General features: G+C 36.7%; 4 protein-coding genes across 4 annotated transcripts in view; 1 reads left to right on the top strand and 3 right to left on the bottom strand.

The window, feature by feature from the left end:
• Nucleotides 1–349: 349 nt before the first annotated feature.
• On the bottom strand, nt 350–6,203 carry LOC111479411 (solute carrier family 35 member F1-like). The gene is made up of 11 exons (XM_023124063.1): nt 5,790–6,203; nt 4,829–4,923; nt 4,374–4,431; nt 2,982–3,176; nt 2,787–2,863; nt 2,462–2,544; nt 2,038–2,089; nt 1,762–1,830; nt 1,180–1,266; nt 1,041–1,102; nt 350–782 (listed from the first exon to the last, which is right to left on the bottom strand). Exons 1-11 carry the CDS (start codon nt 5,905–5,907, stop codon nt 584–586), a joined length of 1,095 nt encoding a protein of 364 aa, XP_022979831.1. The 5' UTR covers nt 5,908–6,203; the 3' UTR covers nt 350–583.
• Nucleotides 6,204–8,342: 2,139 nt separating this feature from the next.
• LOC111479242 (BAHD acyltransferase BIA1-like) lies at nt 8,343–9,717 on the top strand. The gene is made up of 2 exons (XM_023123796.1): nt 8,343–9,445; nt 9,705–9,717. Exons 1-2 carry the CDS (start codon nt 8,343–8,345, stop codon nt 9,715–9,717), a joined length of 1,116 nt encoding a protein of 371 aa, XP_022979564.1.
• A 964-nt stretch (nt 9,718–10,681) lies between these two features.
• LOC111479388 (BAHD acyltransferase BIA1-like) lies at nt 10,682–13,163 on the bottom strand. The gene is made up of 3 exons (XM_023124024.1): nt 12,756–13,163; nt 11,685–12,118; nt 10,682–11,282 (listed from the first exon to the last, which is right to left on the bottom strand). The coding sequence occupies exons 1-3, from the start codon at nt 13,147–13,149 to the stop codon at nt 10,767–10,769; spliced, it is 1,344 nt and encodes a 447-aa protein (XP_022979792.1). The 5' UTR covers nt 13,150–13,163; the 3' UTR covers nt 10,682–10,766.
• Nucleotides 13,164–14,586: 1,423 nt separating this feature from the next.
• Nucleotides 14,587–18,183, bottom strand: part of LOC111479410 (PTI1-like tyrosine-protein kinase 3) — a 4,696-nt gene continuing 1,099 nt past the window's right edge. Inside the window, exons 2-8 of the mRNA XM_023124062.1 lie at nt 17,287–17,461; nt 16,118–16,374; nt 15,908–16,034; nt 15,566–15,839; nt 15,348–15,480; nt 15,166–15,252; nt 14,587–15,086 (exon numbers count right to left, since the gene is read on the bottom strand). Coding sequence (XP_022979830.1) covers nt 14,961–15,086; nt 15,166–15,252; nt 15,348–15,480; nt 15,566–15,839; nt 15,908–16,034; nt 16,118–16,374; nt 17,287–17,380 — 1,098 coding nt within the window. The 5' untranslated portion in view covers nt 17,381–17,461 and the 3' untranslated portion in view covers nt 14,587–14,960. The remainder of the gene's footprint in view (nt 15,087–15,165; nt 15,253–15,347; nt 15,481–15,565; nt 15,840–15,907; nt 16,035–16,117; nt 16,375–17,286; nt 17,462–18,183) is intronic.

Here is an 18,183-nt window from a genome sequence, read left to right as displayed (position 1 = left end):
AAACATGTTTTAAATTTAAAATTTTAATTTAAAAAAAAAACATATTATTTTATCCTTTTTGACGGATTTTTTAAATAGATTTCTAATTTCTCTTTTTTTGATATTCAAAATTTCAGAAATAAATAACGGATTAATTTTTGTAAATAAACATTTGTTTTACGGAATTTCCTATAAATACATGAAATTTTCCTTTAATTTGCAAGTGAAAAATTTATTTTGGAGATTCAAAACGAAAACAGACTCAGAACGATCATTATTCTTAAAAGGGGAGGCCAATCATAATCCACGGCTATTAGTCGCAACCCCGAAGGGACTGTTGGGGATGGATGTTACTCGAGAATAATGTTCACAGCTTCAAAATAATTATGAGTACGTATATTTAAACTTCTGACCTCAAGAGAAGGTTGGACGAACATATGTACGTTTTGTGGTTCGTGCATTAAAAGAACTATAATATACATTTTCTAACTACACTTCGGAATGGAATATTTGAACGATTCTCTTAAAACAGCTTTACATTTCAGTTATTCTTGCCCTGCTGCTGTTTCAATATCCCAACTTCTGTAGTTATTGGAACTCAAAACTATGTTCCTCTTGAACCCAATATCGATGGTTCTGGTTCTGGTTCTGGTTCTACCAAAGCATTCTCATCCTTATTGTCAATGTGATCCCTCCCTTCATTGCCATCAACACGAACATCGGGTGTACTACCTGAACCCCTTTCCTCATCGACGATTTCAATAGCTACATCGACACGGCTGTGATTTTCTTCTTTGTCGGCCCTGCATTTTCAAAATAATATTCAGACACAAGACAACGTACAAAGCTTTTAAGTTTGTTCTATGAGGTTTTAAAAGGTTTTAAAAAAAACACGGTTGTTGCTTCCCGATATTTGGAAAATAGTTGGAGATGGTCCTCGAGCTAAATAGGTGGAGGTAACATTTATAAGCTTATTTTTCAAGAACAAAAAACCAAATAGCTATCAAACGGCGCAAACTTTAAGTTTATCTCTAGCTGCAACCAGGGAGGTCGATTCGTACACTGAATAAAGAACAAGCCCAATAACGACAGCAACAAACGCCACGAAGTATATCCAGTCAACCTATAGCAAATAGTTCCATAAAACAGCAGTCATAGCAAATTTATCAACATGAGATACGGCATTGCAGGTTACCAGACCTTCTCATGATAAGCAAAAATGCGTATCACAACAGCCCACATGTCTGAGGTCATCAAAGACAGGTTCAACATTGCCGCTCCATTGATCTAGGATGGAAGAAACAGAAAGGCTTCATGCAATTATCTGGTATAGTTGCAGATTTGCATCACCCCAAAACAGGTTTTTCTATGACAGAATAAGAAAACAAAATCCCTAAAGATAACTTCTTAACCCATAACCTCAAAAGATGTATAGAATAGATTCAAAAGAGAGGCAAGTTCAATGGGACACTCCTACTTGTTTAATTTATTATTAAAACGAATCTAATCCCGTCAAATCTTTAAACTATATCCTATGAATTTACTCGGGAGAAGTTCGACTCCATTTCATTTGGATACTTATCAGCCTTGTACAACATGCGATTTGATCACCATGGATCAGTTCATGGTGATTGAAAAGAGGTAAGCATTCCTGAATTCATATAAGAAGAGTCTATATTAGATGGTCCAGGATTCTACCTTTTTTCCAGGAAATATTCTTGCTTCACACACATTGTTAAAACTTCAAAAGATCAAAAGAATTCATTGTCACATCTCTCATACCTGAAGCAATACAGGAACCAAGGAATAGAAGAGAAACATAGCCACTGAAAATCCAACAAATGGAAGAGTCTGGAACATCAAAAAGGATAAACTCTGTGAGAAAGGGCGTTCATAATCAAAGTTTAGAAATTCAAACCTTCAACTCTTACTGCAAAGCTACTCAAGCGTTTATGTATATATTCTCCAACAATAAATTTGCAGAAGAATTTAAACACCTCTGAGAAGTATACATTTATTTGAGTTGATGATAAGAGAAAGAGAGAACGAGAGATTTACAGCCCCTGCAGTCCAATTAATTGATTTCAACTCATTGCGCTCTATAATGCTTCTATTAACATCGTCAAGGGTCAAAACTAGAGAATAACTTTAGTGACATAATAGTTGTAGGCTCAAGAATGAAAAAGGACTCACAGAGTTTACTTGCTTCTTCACATAAGAGTTCAAAATTATAGACACAACATGAAAAAAATAAGGATTTCACTCGACATAATATTCAATTTTGTATCAATGGATTAACTAGCTTAAAGTTTTTTAATACCTCATGGATTTATTAGATACAAAATTGAAAGTTCAAAAATTTACTAGACACTTTTAAAGTGATATATTTGAAATTTCAGTACTAAATAGACAAATTATGAAAGTTCAAGTCCTAAAGCTGATGAGAGTAAATAGAACCAATTGAACATCAGGTAATGGATACATTTGGATTCCACTGATGATTGAGCCAAAGAGACCAAGCATTGCCATTAATTCAACTCTACCAGAATTCTTCACAAGGAATTCCTGAAAAGAAAAGAGAGCTGAAAACTGAAAGGGCGAAGGACCAAGGATTTATAAAATGAAAAACAAAAAGAACAATGATTTAAGAAAGAATTGAATTCCTCAGCAGAATATGATATGCTAGCATGTAAAGAAAACTGTCATAGCAAAAGATGAGCAAATATGGAATTTGAAAATATTCACTTCATTGCCTACTTAAAAGAAATGGGAGCAAGAAGTGTGCCACCAAGACACACAAACATTACCTCACTGACATTACTGACAGCATAAAGTGTAGCACCAGCAATGACCAGTGCATCCCCTTTAATGGGGTTGCTTCCTCCTGAAAAAATTTCTGAGTAAGGCTCCAGCAATATCAATTACATGAAACTTACTTTAAAAAATGATTCTAGCAAAGAGTAGAGAGGAAAAGAGAGATGGGATAGAGATCACAGTGTTACCTGCCCGTTCACCAGCATGAACATCAGAAAAAACAACTGCGATGGCGCCAGCCACACAGAGTACGACACCAACTATCTTCCTCGGTCTATATTTTGTTTTCAAAAACAGCCAAGTGAACAGCAACACACAAGGGATTGCCCAACAATCAAGCAGCATTACACTTGTTATGGATGTGTATTGATAGGCCTTTACCACTGCAAGAAAAATGTGAACTGAATCAGTTTTTGTTCTGAAGTCATCAGAATATGATATCCATAATGATATGATGTCAAGGGAACCCCGAGTACAATGGAACTTGAGAAATTATTGCAGAATAATAGGGAAAGGAATTCAATGACAATGAACATGGAATAAGATAATTGCAAACTAAATATGCTTAAGAAAAACTTTAATACCCTTATTGATTCAAGAAGACATAACTAAAGTAATCAAAGTTCAATTTCAACACTGATATTGAACCCCTTATTCCAAAGAGATTGAATTCCCTTATTCCAATCTACAGTTGGCCACCAGTTCATCTTCCATTCTTGGCCACATTTTTTTCTTACATCAACTGAATTTATGTGATAGTTCTTCAATTCATTGCATCGTCCTATTATTATCACCTTAAAAGTAGTTTATCATCTTCAGTCTCACTCAACTTGTCATATTTAATAAAGATGGTTGATTTCATTTTGTTAGGATTAAAGAAATTGAAAAATAGCAGCATCAACAGAGAGCTTATGTACCCAAGGGGCAGCCCCATTGGTAAGTGATTGGAGTCTCTCGGTCATACCGCTTTAAAGGTCCAAATTCGAAATTTCGAGTGAGCTTATGTGAGATCCCACATCGGTTGGAGAGGGGAATGAAACATTCCTTATAAAGGTGTGAAAACCTCTCCTTAGTAGACGCGTTTTAAAAACCTTGAAGGGAAACCCGAAAGGGAAAGCCCAAAGAAGACAATATCTGCTATCAGTGGGCTTGGCCTGTTACAAATGATATCAAAGCCAAACACTGGGCAATATGCCAGCGAGTAGGTTGAGCCTCGAAGGTGGGTGGATTGGGGGTCCCACATTGATTGGAGAAGGGAACGAGTGCAAATGAGGACGCTAGGATGCTGGGCCCCAAAGGAGGGTGGATTGTGAGATCCCACATCAGTTGGGGAGGAGAACGAAACATTTTTTATAAGAGTGTGGAAACCTCTCCCTAGAAGACGCGTTTTAAAAACCTTGAGGGAAAACCCGAAAGGGAAAGCCCAAAGAGGACAATATCTGCTAGCGGTTATCCCAAAAAAAAAAAACAAAATAATAATGAAAATAAAAAATTATGCTTACAGTAACAGATTTCTTCAAGCGCACACAGACAACAGAAAAAATCCATAGCATAAACTAAAAATAACATAATAGTTTTACCAAGGAAATTGGCCTCTACATCGACTAATCCAAGCAGTATGTAGTAATACCATTTTACCTGCATTGAAAGGAAGCATGTTATTCATTTAAACCCATTGACAATGACTTTGTTTTATTCTACACCTTTCTTCAAAACACTTTAGAACTCTTTGCAGAATTAAAAAGGCAACAGAAACTTTTTGAAGATTACTTTTCTTGGTTAAACTTTTGGTTCAATTTGGTAAATCTTTACAAAAAGTATACAATAAAGCGAAGAAATTATGAATAAACAAATAAGTCAACTTTTGGTTACCTAACAAGCATTCAAGTATTGGGGACAAAAGAATCTAATTAAAAATCGAAGCTCAAATAATTATTACTCATCTCCTTTCAACGTTGAACAATCACAGAATAAACAAATAAGATCACTACAATTTCAATGAACTAAACAAAAAGTCAATGATAGAAACAGTAACCTTCAAGGCTTTCCTTCTGGAAAACATGATGATCCCATAGACAATCGCCAAGAGCACATAATTTACAAAAGACTGCGAGGTGGGTGCATTGATTCCTAAAACAAATCACAATTTAAAGCATCAAATTCAGAGTGCAATCAAAATAGCATTATTCCCTTGATAACTAGTTATTGAGAAGTTGTGCGATCCCACGTTGGTTGGAGAGGGGAACCAAGTATTCCTTATAAGTGTGGAAACCTCTCACTAGTGGCTATATGTAGCGGGCCAAAGCAGATAATATCTTCTAGCAGTGGGCTTGAGCTATTACAAATCGTATCAGAGCCAGACACCGGGTGGTGTGCCAGTGAGGACGCTGGCCCCCAAGTGGGTGGATTGTGAGATCCCACGTTGGTTGGAAAGGGAAACAAAGCATTCCTTACAAGGGTGTGGAAACCTCTCCATAGTAAACGCATTTTAAAATTGTGAGGCTAACAGCTATATGTAACGGGCCAAAACAGACAATATCTACAAGCGGTGGGCTTGGGCTTTTGCAAATGGTATCAAAGTCAAACACCAACCGGGGTGCCAGCGAGAACGCTGGTTCCCAAGGGGGTGGATTGTGAGATCCCATATTGGTTGGAGAGGAGAACGAAGTATTCCTTATAAGGGTGTGGAAACCTCTCCCTAGTAGACACGTTTTAAAATAACGACGATACGTAATAGGCCAAAGCGGACAATATCTACTAGTGGTGGGCTTGGACTATTACAAATGGTACCAGAGCCAGACACCAAGCGGGGTGCCAGCAAGGACGCTAGCTCCCAAGGGGGTGGATTGTGAGATCCCCTTATAAGGATATGGAAACTTCTCCCTAGTAGACACGCAAAAAACAGTCAATATCTACTAGCTATTACAAAAGTTAGCTACAAACATGCGATTGCTTAGAACAGTGAAAAAGTAGGAGTAAATGCAAGAGAAACGAACCCTGTTTGGCAAGCTCAGAGGAAGAAAACCCCGTGGAAGTGATGAGTAGAGACAGAATCTGTCCCAATCCAAGACCTATCCATGTCTTCTTCGTCCAAAGCGTCCTAAAACCTCTCATCTTCTATCTTCCCCAATCAACCACACAACAAAACTGAAAAGAAACTCGCAGAAACTTACAGAAGATCACTGAAATCAATTCTGCAGAACCGGCTTTGAAATCGACAAGAAAACTTGGGGAATGGTGGAATTTATTGTCGAAATGGATCGCCAGCCGCATCTTTGTGAAGTTTCTTTCGCTTTCGGAAAATGATCTAAGCATAGAGAACGCTGAAAATTGAAAGTATCGTAAATTATACAAGTCAAAGATATCTGTAGCGGCCGGATCATACGGCATTGTCAACTGGCACCATGAAGCCATTGCAACTGGGGAAATTAATAAATAATTGGATTTCCATTTTTGAAAATTTCCTTTTTTATATTAAAAAAAATTAGTTTCCTATACGGATGATTACTTTTAAATTAATTATATAAACAAACCCTTCATTTATTTATATTTTTCGATCCGAATTCTCCACCAAAATTCATATTTTGGTGTTGATTTGCATAACTCCCAATCATTTTCGATTGATTTTCTTAATCTAGTTGAGTTCACTAGATCTCGATCGAAAAACGAGAGAGACAACTAGAAAACCATCAAGGTTTCGAATCAAATGAATTGAATCCTAAACAATTATTAGTTAGCCACATTGACGTCGAGATCTACATTGGGAACATCCACGATATCCAACAAAGGCTTAATATGTATTTCTTGAATCTTGACATCCTCTTCTCTAGACTCAACAGATTTAGTCTCACCATCTCGAACGGTAGTCTTTTCGTCTCCTATTATCTTTGGTCTCGCTGTCTCTTACCCTTATTAACGTATCTAAAATGGGAGCAATACAGGGTTTACGTAAACAATTTCAATTAGGTTTGAGTTAGTTTTGGACTTTTATATTTGTATGGAGCTACCTAGGTGAGAAGAACGTGTTCCTGCACCACAAAAGTGGTCATCATGGGTAACATATATGGCATCGATAAGAGCAAACAAGATATCGTCGTTTCAACCACCGCTACCATTCTAAATTCTCGAGAACACTATGAAAAAATAAGGTTTCAAAAGAAAAATAAACTCATTTCCCGGATAGAATCATGATTAATTATATTCAATTAAATATTAAATGAAATTATAAGCTGACTTTTAATATCTTAATTTAAATATTGATTTAAGTCTTACAAGTACGGACATTCTTATTTTATTTTATTTTATTTACTTCTTTTTTTAAAAAAAAAATAATCAAAATTTAGAGGTTAATTAAAAAAAAATGATTTAAAATAACAAAATTTAATAAACTTTTAATTTTAAAATTTAAATTACACAATTTTAATCATTTTTATTTTTACTAGGGAATTTCACATTTAATACTAAATTACATTCATTTTTGAAATTTTGAATTTATATTAATTACAAAATAACTTTGTCAATGCTATCAATAAAAATAAAATAAAATAAAAGTCAATGCTACCAATAATTCTAAAAAATATATTTATCCTTCCATTTTTTTCTTTTAATTTTTTAAAAATTCACATTAATTACAAAATAACTTTGTCAATGCTATCAATAAAAATAAAATAAAATAAAAGTCAATGCTATCAATAATTCTAAAAAATATATTTATCCTTCCATTTTTTTCTTTTAATTTTTTAAAAAATTCACATTAATTACAAAATAACTTTGTCAATGCTATCAATAAAAATAAAATAAAATAAAAGTCAATGCTACCAATAATTCTAAAAAATATATCTATCCTTCCATTTTTTTTTCTTTTAATTTTTTAAAAAATTCACATTAATTACAAAAAAAAAATAATAATAATAATAATAATACACACGTGGAAATTTAAGCTTATTTAGAAAAGTAACTTGGACGTAAAATAACAAAATCTAGCTTAACAAATTTTTTAAGAGGTTATTGAGCAAAGGACGAATATGGGATCTCACAATCCGACCCAGCGTAACCATTGAGAAAGTAGGTTAGAGAAAGGTTTCCACACTCTAATTCCTCTTTTCAACCGATGTGGAATCTCACAATCCGGTTCAACGTCTATCTAGTGTCTAACTTTTATACCATTTGTAACCGTTTAATTCGGTTCAACGTCTATCTGTTTTAGCCTGTTACGTATTGTCGTCAGCCTCACAATTTTAAAACATGTCGGTTAGATGAAAGTTTCTACACCTTCTTCTCCAATGGATACGAGATCTCACAAAAGTCAACCTTAAAAATAATACATTTACTGAAAAAATTAGAGTAAATAGGAAAATGTGCCTATTTTATTCTATTTTCGAAATTTGTATTTAATTCCACACAATTTCTTTTCTAGAAGAAACTCGAGAGTGAACGTTGTATTTATAAATTTAAATATTAAAACTAAAAATTAATAATAATCTCCCATGCTTTATACACCACTTTTGTTCTTCTATCCCATCACCAAGACCTATGATCCAAAGCCCACCATGGCTACACCAAAGGATTCATTATCACAAACACTTACTCGTTTCTACTTATTGGCTGGAAGAATCGTGGGCAAATCCATCCATTGTGGCGTCCAAGGAGCTGTCTTTATTGAAGCCAGCGTCAGCTGCATCATGGCGGACATCCTCAAACAACCAAACAACGAGGTTTTAAGGAAGCTCCTCCCATGCTCTTTGTTGTGTTCTAACCCAGCTGAAGAGTCACCTCAAGTTGTGGTTCAAGCCAACATCTTCAGCTGCGGTGGCATTGCTATCTCCCTTTGTCTCTTGCACAAGCTCATGGATGGAGCCACTTTCACCTCTTTCCTAACATCTTGGGCTTCCACCAGTAAAGGGTCTTTGGATTCATCCTCAAACATGATATGTTATGATTACAAAGCATTCTCTTCTCTATTTCCACAAACAAATTTATTGCCTTTTCATCAAAATCTCGCTAAACCCACCGATCGAAAGCATTGTTTACGAAGATTCGTGTTCCGATCGAAATCCCTACTAAACCTAAAAGCTAAAGCCAAATCGAGGGCTGTCCCAAATCCGAGCTGTGTCGAAGCGTTGACCGGGTTTATTTGGAAACATGCCATGATGGCTGCTGATTGTCAAGGCTCATCGACTTTGTCTCATGTTGTGAACTTGAGAGGGAGAATGAAGCCGGCATTGCCTGAAGTGTCTGTGGGGAACATTAGGTGGGGCGCGGTGGCTCATTCTTCAGCGATGGAGCGCTTGGAGCTAAGGGCGTTGGTGGGTTTGCTGAGACAATCATTTGAAGAAATCAATAAGGATTACATTGAACGGACGTTGATCGGATCAGATAAAGGATTTGAAGCTGTTTTGAAGTTTGTTGGTGAGATGAACAAGTGGGGGATGTCGAATTATTACTTTTGCACAAGCTGGCGGAACATGAAGTTGAATGAGGTTGATTTTGGGTGGGGGAGACCGGTGTGGATAGCCATTGCTGGGGACACTAATGAGATGATGGCTAATGTTATTGTCTTGTTGGATGGTGTCATGGGGGATGGAATTGAGGCTTGGATTCTTTTATATGAAAAAGAAATGGAAATTTTACAACAAAATCCTCAATTTCTCGAGTTTGCGTTTCAAATACCTAATAGTTGTAGACTTGTGCCGTTACAAATAGTATCAAAGCTAGACACCAGGTGGTGTGCCAACAAGAACGTTAGCCCCTAAAGGGATGGATTGTGCGTTCCCACATTGATTGGAGAGGGGAACGAAACATTCGTATCGAAACCTCTCTAGTAGATGTGTTTTAAAATCGTAAGACTGATGGCGATACGTAACGAACCAAAGTAGATAATATCTATTAATGGTGGACTTGTGCTGTTATAGTTTCTTTCCTTAGTTATATAAATTAATAAGTTGTTCATCTCGGTATCACTAATCAACTAATTAACAATTTATTTTTATGTTTTATGATCCAATCATAAACTAAACTAAGTTCAGAGTTAGTTAGAGGGTGAAGTCGATCTCATTATTTTAGTCTCGTTGTAAAGCTTCGTTTCACTATTATTTGAAAGGGGCAATCTAGCAGCTACCGTGAGAACTTTTTTTTTCTTTTTCTGAAAAGATGTCATTAACGAAAGAAATACCTCGTATTTTGAGATTATAACACAAACAGATGACAACCACAAAACTTATGTACAAGCAATCGAAAGAGACTCACCAAACCAGACTAAAGAGAACAAAACTAACACGTAAATAATCCAAGGGAAAGAATTCAAAGTCACGACCCTCGTTAGATGCCTTGAGGTAAGTTGAACAATAGAGGAACACATAAGACTTTATGTCCTCAAAAGCACGCTTGGGGGCTGGTAAAAGTAACACCATATTTACGAAGTTTAAGCTCCCACCATAAAGAGAGAAGTCATCCCATACGAGAACTTCCACCCCAATTGCAAGCATTAAACGGGTAATCAAAGTAGGAGTGTTAAAAAAAAACATAAACTCTCGTGGCTTTGATTTGAGCTTTCCCAAAATGCCTCATATGATTGGAGAGATTATTCCTTAATTATAAACTCATGATTCTTTTCTAAATTAGCAGATGTGGGACTTTCATCCTCCAACAAATATTATACCAGGAACGAATATGATCCCACTTATGCAACCATCTTATATAACTGGGCGTGCCAAAAAAACGTCTAGAATATTACCTCCAAACCGTAAAATTCTATACCCTAAGGCAACTTAGGATTCCTAAACGCCGAGACACTCACCTACTATCTATTTAAAAGCATTTAAGGGCTGTTTAGTTGAAAGTTTTGTTTATAACATCTGGAAAAAGAATGTCTCGGAGTAGAATAACTGTGTTCAGGGTTCAAACCGAGAATTTTTATTACAAAAGACAATTACAACATCTCAAATTAAGCCTAATTATACTTAAATTAAGCTTAATTAAGCTAAAATGATGGTTGGATTAAAGGAAGCAAAAGCAAGAAATTGTTGATCATTTTCCAATATGTTCATTTCATCCTCATCCAACATTATCCATGCTTCAAGCCCATCTCCCAAAATCCCTTCATTCAAAACGACAACGTTCTTCAGCACTGAATTTTCAGGTCCTGCAAAGCTCACCCATGAAGCCTTTCCCCACCCAAAATCAACCTCGTTTAGCCCCATATTTCGCCAGCTCGTAAACCCATATGAATATGGCTTTGAAGAATAAAGCTCCTTCATCCTCATGAACCATCTTGATATTCCCTCAAACCCTTCTTCTCCCGCCATTTCTCGTATGAACCCGTCGTCGATCTCCGCAACCGATCGCTGAACTAGATCAACCAGCTCGCTCAATTCTATCTCGGCCTTCGGTGTGTCGTAATGAGCAACCGCACTCCAGAAAATGTTTCCAATCGAGGTCGCTGGTAATGGCGGGGCCATTCTTCGCCGGAGGTCGACTGCATGAGTCAGTACCTACCAGAAGTTTAAGAATATTTTTATTAATTTATGTTAAGAATGAGATACATTAGTGGGATTGAGAGTATCACTTTTGTTTCTCTTTCTTAATATGATATCATAGCTGTGAATATAATAAGGATATGTTAAATCAACCTCCAAAATTTTTGAAGCTCAATTTGGTTGATTCCGTCTAAAGAAAATTTTGATATTTAAGAACACTAAGATCCTGCTTGGACACCATGTTAAGAATGAGTAACCAGTCGGTTTATCATTATTAACATAGTATCAGGGTGTGAATGTAATAAGGATAAGGATAAAAATGCGTTAAATCAACTCTCGAAATTTTGAAAAATGAAATTTTGATATTTAAGAACATAAAAATCGGTGCTTTGATATCTCGGAATTTTAAATCATTACCGATGATCGTTGAGAACCCGTGCTTTGTCTTGCAGCTATCATCATATACTTCCATATGAAACCAGTGACCACTTCCACACTTGTGGGAACCTTGTCACTCTTCCTTTTCACTTCCGCTTTCAGCTCGGAAATGGCGGCGCCGTCAAAAACAAACCTTTTTCTGCAAATCCTTCCTTCCCCTACAAATGGCGAATACCCTTTTGAAAGCCATGAATTTTCCACCAACAATTCTCTCCCCGGGAACATTGCCGCCACGCCGTATTCCGGCTGTTCCCCTCCTCCCTTCTCTTCTGTTGACCCGCCGGCCATGGACGCCCACCTCCTCAGAAAGCCGCTCAGTGTTGTCCCGTCGATGATCTTGTGTAAAAAACAGACCCCCACTGCCACCCCGCCGCCAACAAAGGCGTTGAGCTGGACGGCGACTTGAGGATATACTTGGTAGATCCAAAAATTAAAAATTTATGTTAATTAATATATATTATATATATATATATTAACATAATTTTTTTTGGACGAGTGAGCTGAATTGATAACTCGACCTAATCAAATTTTCACAATCCAATCTAACCTTTTATTTTCAGGTTGGATTCAGATAAAAAAATTATTTATCCACAATTCTTAATTATTCGATCCAATTTTAGATAATAGATTTTAAAATTCATAAAGAAATACAAATATTTGGATAAACACAAAAAATAAATAAATAATAAATTCATTAATAAAAACTATCAACCATATAATTAAACATAAACATAATTAAGAATTAGTTACTCTAAAAATGAAAATATAATATAATAGTATATAATAAAATTAAAAAAACAATAAAAATGATTAATTTAAAAAATTATATCTAACAAAATAAAAAATATAAAAATATTTTACTCAAATAGACTGGTATGACGTTAATGAACCAATCCAAAATCGAACCGAATCAATTTGGTTCAAAAAAAGGAACCCAGCCTAATTCGAAATACGAGCTCAATTCAACCCCTATAATTTGAGTTTTGGTACGGGTTATCGGGTTGAATGTACACTTCTAACATGTATAATTAAAAATTAGAGTTATCTTACATGCTTCCATGGTGGACGACGATCTGGTTTGCATGTATCGGAAAGGGATGAGTTGACTCAACGACTCAAAACTCGGTTGGTTCAAGAACTGGGGCATGGTGTGATGAACTCTAGCAACCTGAAAGAGGGCCCCGACGCCATTGTCGAGGACGTGTGTGTTGTCTTTGATGGCGCCGGCGAGAAGGTAGAAGTCGGAGAGGGCACGGGAGAGGGAGACTTTGAGGGGATGGGAGAGATGGAGAGGGTCATGGGAGTGTTTGAGAGAATAGAAGAAGAGGAGGGAGGTATAAGTGAAGGGAGAGAGCTGATCAATAACTGAGAGTTTTAAGGATTTTGGAGATGGTGGGAAGGATGATGGTTTGATAGTTTCACTTGATATTATCTCCACCTCCATGCCTTCCTTTTAGATCAACAATACACCCATTTTCTATATATATATATATATATATATATAAGTTTAGTCTGTATCGAGTAAGCACGGTAGGTCTAGGGTCGAGGAACTTGAAATTCTAATTTTTTCAGTCGAGCAAAGTAGTTGAACCTGGTGACGAATGAGATTTGTTGTTAAGTTTATAATTTATTGTTAACGTGGTTCATTCACGATATTAAATATGAATCATATGGTTGGTGGAATTAATTTTAAATTTGCTTTTTTTTTTTTTTAATGGTCTTTTGTCTTCCTCTTAAAATTTTCTTCTTTCTCTTTCTTCCTATTTCTCGAACCTTAAGTACATCTAAAAATATATTTCTTCAAACTTTGGATAAAAAAAAATTATTTAGTTTAGTCTCCCTGAAACGGAGGTGATCCAGCCGCACCTTCCAGTACGGCTACCTTGTTACGACTTCACTCCAGTCACTAGCCCTGCCTTCGGCATCCCCCTCCTTGCAGTTAAGGTAACGACTTCGGGCATGGCCAACTCCCATAGTGTGACGGGCGGTGTGTACAAGGCCCGGGAACGAATTCACAGCCGTATGGCTGACCGGCGATTACTAGCGATTCCAGCTTCATGCAGACGAGTTGCAGCCTACAATCCAAACTGAAGACGGGTTTTTGGAGTTAACTCACCCTCGCGGGATCACGACCCTTTGTTCCGGCCATTGTAGCACGTGTGTCGCCCAGGGCATAAGTTTGTTTAAAATTTTGATCAATTTATAAGCATAATGGTAAAAACATTGAACTCATAAAGGTGATAAGTTAGAAACTAAAATAGAACTAATTTAAAATATTAGAAATCAAAATAAATAATTTAAATGTAAAAAAATTATAAAAATTATTATTATTAGTTGATTAAGAAGATAATACTAGTTTATTTTATAATTATATATTTTGTGGTCCAAATACCCTTTAAAATACTAATTAATTTGTTATTTAGATATCAACACAATTATTTTAAAACAAATATGAGGTAATGTTTTGTTTTTGTTATGACTTAAAAATTATAATAGGATGGTTGTAGCTGAGAAGCAACAAAGACATCTCGGTTGGCGATAAGGATTTTTGGAGAACGAAAAAGAACACCAACAGTTGCAATGGGGTATTTGTCGAGCCACACAACATTTAATCGATGAAAATCGAAACGTAAAGACATGTTTTGAAGTATCCAACCAATGTAAAAGATGAATGGAAGGATATAGAGGGATGAAAATAATGCCCTCCTGTCCTAAGATGAACAGGATTGATAAAGAGGATGAGATAGATTTGGAACATCAAGAAAGCGAGCAACTCAATCATAAACTAAGTCATCACAACAACCGAGAGCAATGAATAAATTTGTTTATCCGAACCCAAACCCGAACCCGAACCCAACCAGAGTTGATGATAAGATATAAAAAACGAACCCATATCCATTAATATAAAAAAAAGTGAGGGAAAGCAAAGCAAAGTCATGTCTCGGCCCCAAAGACATTTGTTTAGAGAACCGAGGGCTACACCAACAGGCGGCAGCTACACAAGAAGAATTGCTTACAAGAAAAGAAAGCAATCTTACAATACTCAGTCCAACCAACCAACCAACCAACCAACCAACCAACCAAACATGACTCCAGGATCTTCAAGAAAAAAACAATAATAGTTGGAATAAATAATGAATATTATGAATTCTATATGGTCACTATGAACCCAAGTTTATGTTGCAATGAAGGCGTTGACATAATATATATCAACAGTGAGGAAGAAGGAAGAACATAAATTCAGATCAATTTACTTCACGGTTCCGGAGCATGAGCCGGGGCAGGAGGCCTTAGAAGCGGCTGGAGAGCCTTAACGACGATGCTCATGTTCGGCCTGAACTCCGCTTCGTACTGGACACACAGAGCTGCTACAGCAGCCAGCTGCAATAACAGTAAAACCAAGTCAATGTCACAGTAATATTTGACCATTTTGCTGCAATGCTGTTCAAACACAAGTTACCTTGGCAACTCCTTTGGGAGGATATTCACCCTTCAGCCTTGGATCAACACATTGTTTAACTTTGTCTTCACTTAGTCTTGGGGTAGCCTTAAAACAAACCAAAAACCATCGTTTTACACTTCTAACTAAAACTCCGATACCCGAAAAGCAATAAGAAAGCAGGCAAATGAGTGAGTGCTTACCCAAGTAACAAGACTCTGCTGCCCACGAGGCATGGTGTGATCGACAGGTTTCCTCCCGGTCAAAAGCTCGAGTAGAACAACTCCAAAGCTGTAGACGTCACTCTTCTGTGTCAACTGTCCAGTCATTGCATACCTAGAGAAGAGAGGACTTGAGCATCAATAATACAACACTTCATTCATGGCTACTTACCCAATTTCTAATGACCAAAAAGCATTACTCTGGAGCATGATAGCCAAAAGTTCCTAAAACTCGAGTAGAATGAAGTCGAGCAGCCATGTCAGGAGCCTGGTTTGAAAGGTTAAAGTCTGCAATCTTTGCTTTGAAGTCTTCAAAGAGAAGCACATTGCTGGATCTAACATCTCTATGAATGATAGAAGGTTGAACTTTCTCGTGCAAGTATTCCAATCCTCGAGCTGCATCAACCGCAATTCTCACACGCTGTATCCAATCAAGCACGGGACCTGGCTGTGCCCCTTGCACACCCTTTCTACCTGTGTAGGACAACGACTCGTGAGACTAACTGGTCTATATGAAAACTGAACTTAATATGACAGCGTACCATGCAATATGTCATGTAGAGAACCCATAGTTGCAAATTCATATGCAAGTACACGGAGGTTTCCTTCAACACAATATCCATGCAATTCAACAAAATTTTCATGTTTCAACCTTGAGACTGTAGAAACCTGAAGCAATACCATAAACAAGAAGGAATTAGGATAAGATAAGTTCGAGTTGAAATGTGCTATATCTATATTTGTAGACAAACCTGAGTCAAGAAGTCAATACTCGAATCAGATTCAGAGGAAACATCCAGCTTCTTTACCGCCACAGATTTCCCATTGTTTAAGTTAGCAAAATAAACTCGACCATAAGATCCTTCGCCAATCAGTGCCTTGGACCCAAAGTTGTCTGTTTTTTCTTTTAGTTCTTCCAGAGACAATGCTGGCACTTCTATGGGAGGTGGAGATTTTGGGGCTTCATATGGGGCAGGAGCCGACTCTTTCGAGTCCCGTCGATAATAACCTAAAAGGCATAAAATATATGTTGCAAGAGATTCCTTCGAAAGTATATAACACGAAATTAAATCACACGAAGACGAGCCATAAACAAGGCAAAAGTTATTAAATCCAAGAAGAACATGATACAAGATAAATCATAGACAAGACAGAGTTACACAAGATGATCCCGAATAGCGGTTTGGGAACATCTAGGAAGACGCATGTGGAAATGCTCCAATAGAAATTGACTCGAGCTCCTGCAAAGAACAACTTCCACAACACTAGAAATCCTACATATTAGAATATAAGGTTTTAAAATTGAGCCTATTTTCTTTCATGGATCTTGCCACTTAGAACTAGTAGGTATGTCCATCTTTCTTTGGATCCCGTTGATCTAAAAGACAAAAGACATACATCAAAAATCGTTTAGATCCGAACTGGGCTCTTGAAAGCTCATATGTTGTAGGTGGGAAGATATGGGCTGGAAAAGCGTGTTAATAATCTCTTAAGCCATTATGCCCCAAATGCTCAGCTAAAATGTCAAACGAAAAGTCATAACTAATAGGAGCACTCAATCCATCTAAGTTGAGTACCCAACCCATAAGCATTGAGATTCACCCTTCCATTTATCTGCATGAAATAGCAAGGCTACGCAATTGCCAAAAGATCACTTATCCTCCCTTCATGGATTTCTTCATTTTTCGTGGCCAAGCAACTCCTTGCCCAAAACGACATGAATTAAGAAGGTAAACGCCTCACATTAACCAAACGCTATCTCAATGGTGAACACTCGACTTCCTTCTCGATACCTCAACTTCCTAAAACTATATATATTTTACAAAATATTGATATCTCAAACACTTCAGACTAAATAGATAACCTTCATTACGAATCATATAAAATGGCATAAGCATCAAATGATAGATTAGAGTATTACCATCTCCATAACTTCGTGGGCTTTTCAGGTGCTCACTTTCTGCTAATGGGTAGGCTTCCTCAACTTGACAAGTACAACAAAGCCACCTGCGCATTCTATCCCTTTTACTTAGATATATATTGTCTTTAAAACCTGTATTCTTCAAATCTACGAAACCAGGAGGAGGGGCATGCGCCTGCAAGTAACCAAAAATCCAATAAAAAACAATTCTTTTGGCATCTTGTCAAACGGCAATGATCTATGAAAGATCTTTTGGCATTGTGTTAACAGCAAAAACAAAAACAAAAGAATTGTTTGCTTTCTTTATAGATGAGAAATAAGGAGACAATTAATTTTTTTTTTTTTGTTCATGGTGGGGAAAAGAAAAGCGACAAAAGAGCAAAAAAGGGGGAAATGTTCGGATTCTTTGATGAAAAATGCCTCAGAACATTCCATTCCATCTATAACTATTTGCAAGTTTGTTATTACGGGTAGTTCCTACAAAGGATTGGACGAAGAAGTCTTGTCCGTCCTGGACATCTGCAATGTCCTCCCATGCCCACCCTTAAATGTGATTCTTGAATGGGAAAAAGAGTGGATCTGCAGGATCCCAAATGAATTGGTGAAAGAAGGCTTAGGAGAGCATTGAATTGACTCGACTGCAAATTCTATTTGTTATTAGCAGCTTTTTCTCAATAACTTTGAAATTATTTAATTGTAACACAACTCCAACCCCCACCCTTAAATGTGATCACATCCTTCTTGAACAATCCAACTTCCAGCCATAGTGGAAGAACAGACAATTCCAAATATTTTAAAATAACTTCAATACCCCCAAACCAATATGACGAAAAGGTAAAGAAGATAAGCATATAAATGGAAATTCGAAACACTGATTCAAATGGGGGGGGGGGGGGG

The sequence above is a fragment of the Cucurbita maxima genome, unplaced genomic scaffold (genome assembly GCF_002738345.1).
Source record: "Cucurbita maxima cultivar Rimu unplaced genomic scaffold, Cmax_1.0 Cma_Scf00005, whole genome shotgun sequence".
Classification (NCBI taxonomy): domain Eukaryota; kingdom Viridiplantae; phylum Streptophyta; class Magnoliopsida; order Cucurbitales; family Cucurbitaceae; genus Cucurbita; species Cucurbita maxima.
Note: the sequence above shows the minus strand (reverse complement) of the source record. Positions and strands in the feature narration are given on the sequence as shown.